Source organism: Apis dorsata, unplaced genomic scaffold (assembly GCF_000469605.1).
Source record: "Apis dorsata unplaced genomic scaffold, Apis dorsata 1.3 scaffold_65, whole genome shotgun sequence".
In the NCBI taxonomy this organism is placed as follows: Eukaryota; Metazoa; Arthropoda; class Insecta; order Hymenoptera; family Apidae; genus Apis; species Apis dorsata.
In genome coordinates, this window is record NW_006263364.1 from 22278 (window position 1) to 33027 (window position 10750).

The 10750-nt window shown below is 27.6% G+C and overlaps 1 protein-coding gene and 1 long non-coding RNA gene across 3 annotated transcripts in view; one reads left to right on the top strand and one right to left on the bottom strand.

The window, feature by feature from the left end:
* Window positions 1–274: 274 nt before the first annotated feature.
* Window positions 275–10750, bottom strand: part of LOC102678197 (actin-histidine N-methyltransferase) — a 20051-nt gene continuing 9575 nt past the window's right edge. For both annotated transcript variants that reach the window (XM_031515324.1, XM_006609909.2), the window contains exons 4-7: window positions 1378–1492; window positions 1105–1257; window positions 685–1008; window positions 275–580 (exon numbers count right to left, since the gene is read on the bottom strand). In XM_031515324.1, coding sequence (XP_031371184.1) covers window positions 455–580; window positions 685–1008; window positions 1105–1257; window positions 1378–1492 — 718 coding nt within the window. In that variant the 3' untranslated portion in view covers window positions 275–454. The remainder of the gene's footprint in view (window positions 581–684; window positions 1009–1104; window positions 1258–1377; window positions 1493–10750) is intronic.
* Window positions 3949–4130, top strand: LOC116186856. Its single transcript, XR_004151909.1, has 2 exons — window positions 3949–4001; window positions 4077–4130. It is a non-coding gene; the product is annotated as an uncharacterized LOC116186856 (long non-coding RNA).

Sequence of the window (10750 nt, forward strand, 5' to 3'; positions counted from 1 at the left end):
TTGTAATCAGAGATTAGAGCTCAATAAGCACATAATTTATAATTTGATGAAAAAACATTGTTAGTTTTAAAAATTATTTGTGCTCGCGAAGTTCTCATCTCTCGAAAACAAGAGTCACAATATCATGAAATACGCAATTATTTTGCATTGTATACTTGTTAATACACATAGATATATATATATATATATATAGTTTGTTCAATATTTTATACACTTTAATGTATTTTACACCATTGCTCCCTTTTCTATCTTCCTTCTATCGTCCTTCATTATTTCACACATTATTTTATTATATATATATATATTGATCATTCTTCAAATGATTTGTATCAGTTTCCTATCATTTTGAAACCACAAATCCATAAAAATTATATCCCATTGTAAAATTCTTTTAAAAATAAGAATAAAAATTTGATTCCATGATTTTATAGATTAAAATTCAATTGTCATATTCTTAAGCTTTGATCCATTGTTCCACATATTCGAGCGCACCCTGAAGAATTCTCTTCTCTGTTACTCTTAATTGAATGGCTAATTTCTTAATTTGTGGTAAAGTCGTTTCAAGTAATTGTAGATCTTCCTATAAAACAAAAAAGAGAAAGAAATATATTAAAACAAGAGAATTGTTATTTTCATGCCGATACGACGTTGCTTTTTCACACTAATGTTTTATTTCACTTTCACCTTCAGAGTCGTCGGATAATTAGCAATTAACAATTGCAGCCTAGTGAGCAGAAATTTTCTGACATTCTCTTCAACGACAGTTTCTAATGCACAGTCCATGTGTTTTAAATCATTAACACGATCCGATCGGATCCAATGAGCCAATTCCGCTTTACGCATACTGAATACTCTAAGAAATGCCAATAGCAAGTCAGAAATCGGTTCTGTTCCTAGTTTCAATAAAAATTCGCCAACTGTCGGCAAATCCAATTTATTTAATAATTCTATACGTTCTTTCTGAAGAGAATCAGCTTTGCTAATGCCGAGTCGTAACTTAAAACCATCCTATAAAAAGAAAAACTAAATGTTAGTTATTTGTTAATCAGCAATTAATGCAAAAATAATGAAATAATTTAAAAAGAATAATTTTAAAAAATATACTTGTTTATTTTCCATGTAAACAAATCCTGAATGCACAAAGAAATCAGAATTTGTTCTAGGTCCATAACTAATAAATATTTGCTCCCCTTTTTTGAAATCTCTTAAAGCGTAACATTCACAATAGTTTGATGTCGCATTAAAATCTGTAGTGATCTGGAAAAACATCCATAACTCATATTATAATATTATATAATTTTCTGTATAGGAAATATTAATAATCTTTAAGATTCGTTTCATTTTACTATAAATGTTTCAATATATGAACAAACTTACTCTCCCGTTCTCATGATTGCACATGTCCCACATCGGTATCAAAGCATGGATCATGCGTGAACCATCTTCGCTTGGAATTAGATTTTGTCTTGTCATTACCGTAGAAACTGCCCAGCTATAACATTAATATTATAATTGCAAAATTTACTATGCTTATGTTGACACAAGCAAAAAAAAAAAAATTTCCTGAAAAAACAAAACTTTTTATTGGAATCTTTGTAATTTGTTTTTTTATAAAACTGTATTTCTTCATGGAATATATAAAAAAGTATTAATCATTTAAATAGCAGTCATCATAACTTTTTTCTTATTTTTTAATTAATGTAAAATATGTGTGCCAATAGTTGTTTTTATTAAAATTTAGAATTAATCATCCTAATCATTAGAATGATCTGAATTATAAATGGAACTGTAAATACGATTGAATTTCGATAACTTGAAATTATAATTTGAAAATCGAAATATAGCGAAAATTTTCTCGAATCGAAATATATTTTTCATGTTCTTTGTAATCCAAATTCAGAAAACTTTAATTTTTAAAATTAATAACAATAAATCAAAGTTCAATAATTACTTCTTCTAACAATAATTAGAATATTCATCATGCTTTCACATCGAGCTAATCATCTTTTATCAATCAATTGTCATTTGTCAGTCAAGTATCTGTCTAATTGTCATACATCTCATAACTCAACTTGATTTGTTACACATTTCCTTTTTTATTTATGCATATCTTTAATTGCCACTTTCACGTTTACATATTTAACTGTAGATATGATTATCTTTTTTGAGCGTTCGAAAAAGATAAGACAAAATCTCTGTAGTACGAAAGATTCGTGTTAAATCTAAATAAATCTTTAATTAAATCTTATATTTGTTTATTCGATATTCGATTCATCGATACAGATGAAATTAATATCAAAAGAAAATTGCATCCACAATTTTTTAATTATTTAGCAATTTATCACACGCAAAGATTGTGAAACTAAATAAAAACATTTCAGATGAAAAAGATTCTACAAAGAAGACTTTAATACCATAGCATCTATATAACGTGTAATTTGTCATTCGTCGGTTAATTAACTATTAGTTAACTAATTAGTTGATAATTAAACTCATCATGCAACAAAACTGTGAAACTAAATGACATTGGGAATGATAATGCTTCGAATAAAATCATTCTAGTAGAAGATTTCGATGTCGCAATATCGAAAGTATATTCGGACCACGGAAACAGTTGTCGAGAACGCGTGGAAGTAACTTTCGCCTTCGTGAGAGGCACGAAGCCTACACGCAGCAGCTGTATCTGCTTTTCGGACAAGAACTTGACCCACAATTCCGGAAATGGAAATAAAAGAAGATTCATTGCCATCGTCCTCGTGGTAGTCGTCGCAATGGCCGTGGTTCCCTCGACTTTCTCTCTCGCCGAGGAAAACATTTGCCAGGAATCGAGTGAAATAAAAAAAAAAATCATTATTTACAAGGGAGAATACAACGGGCACCATGTATGGTTGAATACATGTTGAATTCGATACATAGAATGGCAACGAAAGCGATGGATGAAAAAAAAGAGGGAAAAATTTTAGACGTACACTTTCTAAAATACGCGATACACGCGCTTATGCGAGACATATATTCATGTAGAAAGGTTTTTATGAATTTTTTGAACTGGCTTCTAGATCAATTTCTAATGTTAGAGTGAAGAAAAATAATAGAAGAAGAATGAATTTTACTTTTATTGTTTTCTCTTTTTGTATGTTATGTTGATTGTATCGATGCTTTTTTATCGTTTTGACCATTGTTTGAATAAATATTTACACGAATTAAAGTTTAAATATTTATTCGAGAATTTTTTTTATGCAATTTATTTGTTGCAGGATTAAAATTTTGTATTTATTCTTCTCCAAGTTACGGTTCAAAAAAGAATCTCGAATGGCTATATCTATTTTTAATTATTTTTCAAACAATTCATTCGGAATAATAACAAATAATTTATGTATGTGATATATCCTATATTTTATTTTATACTTTATTTCAAATAAATTTATCCAAAAATAATTTTTTTACGTAGAATGGTCACAATAGAACAGGACAAAAATGGATATTATAAATGAAAACTCTGATCGAGATCGTTCTGCTTCGTTATTAGATTACTTCCTCTTACGTAGAGGAAGGAAATCTGTCTTCAAAAGCAAATTTTATGATCGACAAATATGATATACGATGGCTGTTGGAAAATATCCGGTCAAAACGTAATCTCATTATTGAATTAAACTTTTCCTTTTCCGTTTCTACATCAGTTAAATTTATGTAAAATGTTACTTATGTTATTTATTAGTAGATTAGTAATTAGCAAAAATTAATTATAAGAAATAACAAAATACATCGATTAATGATTATGTAAATTCGCTTAAAAAATCATATATGCAAATCATCGTCTGACATTAACACCTCCGCATAACATGTCAACATGTTTCACAACATATTTCTCAATCTTTCTTAACCTTCTATATTTATATATTTTTTTTCTACGATGATTAAAATTATTAGTGATTTTGCATATTTGAGAAAAAATTGATACAGATAAGTTAAGTTACAAAATCCTCAACACTTTCATCTTAACGGTACCTTAGAAGAAACTTGACATTGTCATGATTGTTCTAACGAGTGTCTAATCTGTAAACTTTCACATATTACAGTTCTAAATATGAGAAATATGTGCAAAATGTCGAGGAAAGTTTGAAGAAAGTAAATATTAAGAAAAATTAAAAAAAAAAAACAATTTATAATAAGAGAGAAAATGAAGAAATACGAAATAAATACGTAATTTTTTATCAAATATTCTTGTTAATATCCATCATAAGATATTAATTCACCGATGAAAAAGTTACAAATTATGTACAAGGAAGCAGAAAAAAGTAAAAAGAATGAAAGAAAAGAAGAAATGAGAAAAACAAATCCAACTATTCATTGTCAAATTAAGAATCAACGCGTAACAAGTTTTTCATCTAACAACGATCACGATAAATAATTCATCGTGAACAGGCCGCGAGTGAAAAGAAGGGTAATGCGATTCAGCAAATCAGCTGGGAAACTTGAAGCGAGCAGACACATTTATGTGATAATAGAAAATTATATCCCGTGGAAAAAGAACGGGAAAAGGGAATGTTAGCTTCTCGTGCGTACCACAGCGAGAAGATAAAACCGTATGAAAGTTTCGGATTCGTGTGAAAGTGCGCGGAATCTTCTCTCGATTCTATTACATTCTTGAGAACCATGAGCATCTCGTTGGATAGCGGAGACAATTGAAAGCAGAATTGAATAAATTTTTACTTTTAGACGAATTAAAAAATAATTGATACGATTTAATTCTTTATTTTTCGATTGTGAATTTTATTTATTCTAATAATTCTAAATTAAATAAGTAGACGATTTCTCTTTATAAAATATTATAATTGTGGTAAGTTGGAATAACCTTCTAATCTTTACAAATTATTAAATGATTATATAAGTGTATAACTTTAATCTTATAATTCAAATTTTATAACAATTTTATTAATATTTTTATGTTCTAGTAATTATCAAGTCGGTGTAAAAAAGATTTATTTCATGGCAGTTAGCTTCCATATTTATTGATAATAAATTTATCAACAGTTGAAATAGAGATTGCACAATTGTTAATGTCATTTATGAACGCGCAAGAAATTGACACTCTTTTTGATGAATATGGTTGTATCATCGTGCCATTTTAAGAGTACCAAGCTTTTCCAAGGTACATAAATCTATGTCGCATAATATATCATGAGAATCAATATACCTCATGAATATTTGAATTCTTTTTTGAGTAAAATAATGATTCCATAAAGAGATAAAAAGTGAAATCTAATTTTTATAACTTTCGTTGTTTTTTTGAAAATGAAAGATTTTTATATGATTAATCAAACAAAGAAATTTTACTTGTAAAACTGTACCGATTAATTTAGAAAAAAATATATTTTAATCAAAACAAGATAAATGTAAATATATTAAGTATTTAACGACAGAGACAATTTATTTTCATTAAACAATATTTGAAATAACTCATTTGTATTCAGAATAATACATATATATTTAGTCTTATGTGTATAATCAATAAAAACACATAAGCAAACTGTATATAAAAGAAACAATGGTTGTATTAGTTGCGACAATTATAAGCTTTTTATATATATTATATATATAAATTTATTCATTGGCCATTTTAATCTTCGAAGGTCGAAACTTTCGGTAACAGTGGGTCAAAATGATTTAAAAAATATATGTATCGATGATCCAAAATAATTGATCTAGAAACACTTATTAATATCTACATAAAATAATAATAAAATAAAAATTGATTAATTATAAAAGAAAAATACACATCATGCTAAATAATTATTAATTAAAATCTAAAAACTAGTTGAAACATACGAATATCGTGGAAAGGCAAACTAATTGTGCGTAAGAAATACGTATCCGATTAATTTTTTAACAATTAAATAAATTTGTAATTACATTTAAATGTAATATGAAACAAGCAATTCAATAATTAATAGTCTATTTACAAATATTTTTCTACAAAAACAGAATCAGAATTGGCATTCAACTAACAGTACTAAATTTCAATAGAACTTAGTGAAGAACTACTTTAACGTAACTATTTTGTATATATTTAAACCATAAGTATAGAATACCTATTTATTTTCTGCAACCTTACATACCGCATAATTTTGTCCTCTGGTCCAAAGCAAATTCGCGTGACAAAAAAATATATCAATTAAACCAATTACTATATTAAATAATTAAATAATTAAAGGCAGTTTTATTATTATCTCAAATATAATTCTAAATAATTAGGAACAGTCATACAATAATTTTTAAAATTTATAAATTTCGTATTTAATCCGTTAACTAGACCACTTCTTTACAAGCATTTTCAAATATAAAATTAGAAAATAATAATTTTAGCTATAATATAAATAAAATTGCAAATAGTAATAATTGAATTTTTTTCAAAAAAAAAATTTTCAGCAATAAAAAATACAATTTGTCAAGCAATGCATAATCCAAGAATTACTTAACAAAAGCTCTCTAAAAAATATATATATATAGTGAAAAAACTCTCTTGATGTAAATAAAGTCTCAAATAAAACAATAATTAGAATAATAGATCGGATAAATATTCCTCTGAACTCTTATTCCGTCTCTTATTTGTCAAAGTTTGCTGCCTCACAATTCTGGCTCTCACTTTAATTGAATAACTCGTGCAACGAGTAACGCATTCTTCACAATCATTTATCCTGGTATACGCGCATTCACTCCTTTTCCATTTCATTTCACTTCGAGTATTCCATTCTTGAAAGGCGTTCAAACACACCTACACAAAACTTTGAGTTTCACTCTTCTTCCTTAACGCTCGTTTTATATATTAATTTGCAAATCCATCACCCTGTTTTAAATTACGTTTCACGATGTAAGTATGTACACACAATCTAACTTAATCTCGTTAATTAAATTTTCATCTCGACAGTTTATTTCTTTATTACAGCCTATAACATAGTATTATATAATATACTTTACCGTATAAAATGTAATATATTCAGACTACTATTAAACGTAATATACTATCATTTTCTCATAATCATTAGATACTACAAAAGGAAAATATATATATATACATATCGTTCAGAATAAAAACATTTCAATGCTATAAAATTGAGGTTCCATCGTATTAATATCGATATGATAATTATACACGCGTCAAAAAAATAAATTCTTCTTCGTAATTTCTGATTACAATATTAAATTATAAGTAAATTATATTAAACTATACACCACTATATATCTAAACGAATAAAAATTATCTTTTAGATGATTCACCCTAAGCGAGTTTAGAAGCGACGCGTCGTTTAATTAGAGAGGAAAGTGCGGCAGAAGCGTGGCTAACGAGCGCGAATGGAAGAGAGTCGATGACGACGATGACGATGACGACGGCGACAACGACGACGATACAACGCCGAGAACAAAAGGAAACGAGAATAAAAAAACGAGTCGCGGTGCCAGTTTCGCAATATCGCGGCTCGACGGCAAGATAGATAAAGATCGAGAGACGAGCACACTGGCGAAGCTTCTTGCACATCGTGGGGATGGATGCACAGTCCACTGCACGTGGGAAGGTCGTGGCTATGAATCGAAGATCGTGAGATCTCCGCAAAGAGCGCACTTTCTATTAGGATTCACTTTACCTGAGGTTCATCGAGTTGCACCGTGATGCACTTCGAAATTGTCGCTGAAATTCATCTTGAGAAAATATATTATAGCGATAAATTTATATCGATATATTTCGAGGTCACACAATGTGATTTATTCTCAGAAACGGGAGAAAATTGATCTTCTTGAGTATTTTACATGTTACACTTTCGTGAAATTGATTGAATAGAAACTCCGTCCATGGTTTATGAATAGAAATGTTAGTAAGCTAGTGTGGATGATCGTATGGATTATATTTGGAATCGTGGTACGATCGAAAAATGATTCGTTTGACTTAAAAGTGAAAAAAGATATCGAATAAAATATTTTCCATTTTTTTGAGAAAGTTAGATTTGAAAATTCTTACTTCAAATCTTTCAAACTTCGAAGAGAAAAAATTATTGACTCGTTTATTTTCTCTGGTTAACGGCCATCGATTTCTGCGAGATTTCACCAAGTAAGTGCCATCCGCGGAGAAATTTTAGAATAATAAAATGAAACTAGCCTACTATTTTGTTCAGAAGTTTTAACTTCTTTCTTTCTTTTTACGAGATATTATTTGAATGACAAAGAATTGCAACGAAAGGAAATTTAATTATTTTTAAAATGTATATCTATATATGATTCGCAAATAAATTAATTAAAAAGTAATTTCACTTCCTAAATATCAAAATTCTCCAAATAGCGAAGAAGATTTATTAAATTTATTCTTGCACGAATCGAAAATAAATTAATTATTATTCGATTACATTATTTAATTACTAAATAAATAAATTTAATATTTCTTCTAAAGTTTTTCACAATAGTAATTCTTCATCCGATCTAATGATATAACAATATGAAAATCTTTAACAAAAGAAATTTCAATCTTTACTCATCATCGCGGAAATTTTATGAAACAGAGATTGCACAACTGTCGCATAATTAATCAAATCATCAATTGTATTTTTGTATTCCATAAGAATTGGTAATGTGAGAAAAATTCTCCTTTGTATCTTCGTAGTTGTTTTAATATACAGATGAATATATAGAATATTTTTTTTTTAATTGGAAACTTTTAAGTAGAATATCTCACATTAATTTTTACATCAATGGCAAAAGTTTTAGACGTTACTTAATTTCTGATTTTAATCTTTTAATAAAATTCTAAATATATATCGCAAATTCTCGTAATATATATCGCAAAATGTAAAAAAACGAGTGTCCAATTGGATTGATTTGAAAATTTTTTAAAGAAATAATAGATTTTTAATTTTACGATAAGTAAAAGAGTATATGATTATCCGAATATTAAATATTAACACAAGAATTAACTCTAATCCGGATTAACCCAAAGATTACTTTTTCTATATTGTCTGGCATATAATTAAAAATTGGTTATCTTCTCTTTAAGAGATTTTCAAATATAAGCTTAAAATTATCAGAAATTAAAAAAATATCGTAAATTTTAACCATTGATAACAAAATTTAGAATTAATCCTTAGAATTTTTTCATTCCATTTCTTCAAAGATCTACAAATTTTTTTACATTTCTGAATTTAAACAAGATTTCTAAAATATTTCATCTGTAAAAAATTTTGTATAAAAAGTTAAAGTATATATACATGGTAAATATTTCTGTATATAAATGAAGTTATTGCATATACAAATCAAATCGAAAAAAAATAAAAAAATAAATGTATTTAAAAATATTGAATAATTGAATATATCAACGATCGGACGAAATAAAAAACAATAGCTTAATTTTCAATAAAACATTGAGGTATTGAGCAAAAAGATATAAATACATGTATTGAACTTCTTATCGTTTAAAAATACAATAAAAATGCAAAAATAAAAATCAGAATCGAGAAAATGAAATGTGCAATTAAGTCAAAAGAATATTTTATTAAAAAATATGAATCTTCTTTGTATTGTATAGTTTCACTTTTTCACACGATTTATATGAATCTTATATGATCTTTTTTAATATATTATGATTGTTCACAATCACGCGATTTTTTAACATATTTTATTCATGTTTGCACACTGTTTTTTCATACTGTTTTATATTTCGTTTTATAAACAAATAAATCGAGAATATTGAATAAAACATCAATTTCTAAAAAAAATATTTTCAAGACAAAAATCTTAAAATTAAAAAAAAAATTTCTCAAAAAATTAACATCGAATAAAATATATTTTTAAAGATAGATTTCAAGAAAAACTCTATTTTTTTTTGTTCTTTCTTAAAAATTATCAGTATTAATATAATCAAAATTATAATTTCACTCCTTCGTGAATTCAATCTCATAATATTGAAATCTACGATGAGTTCAAACATAATTAAGAATGCATATGTGTCAGACAAATATCTAATCCTTCGTATGTCTTGACAGCATTTTGCAATACCACTTGTATTAAAATATTGCCATGAACTAAATACTTAGAATATAGCTAAGATATAAAAATATTCTTTCACTATCTTCTGAAATGCTATAAAATAAGCAAATTAATTATGCTTAGAATTTAATAATATTACTTCTTTAACTATATAAAAAACATTATAACTTTACAAACTGTCAAAGTAAAATTTTAATTAATCATAAAACTAATCATAAAGTCCATAAGAAAATACGAATTCAAATTACAACAATCTCTATTTTTTCTCTTTCCATTCTCTATTCTTTATTTGTATACCAATTACTAATTTCTGACATATTTAACATTTACAAACAAAAGAAACGCATTTTCTCCCACGCATTATCCTAATCTATCCAAAATATTCTTTCTAACGAATTTCTTTCGTCCTCGATCAAGCATAAATCTCAAATCTCGAAAAACTGCACAAAAGATCCTTCCGTCCATCGTTTCGCAATTTCTCCTCCGCTCATCAGAAATAAAACATTCCCTATTCCTCGCGAGGCAACATCTTCCGGAATCCGCAATCGAATCTATCGAACCGTGTCGCGTGGATCATCCTCCCCTCGTCTTCCTCCCATCGCAGCAACGAGGAGGAAGGATCTTGGGGCAACTTGCGGCCGATCACCGTGATGAAATTCATCATCGGCGATCCAACTGTGGCCCCGTGTGGAACAGGAGAGCGTACCCCGGCCAACCACGTTTT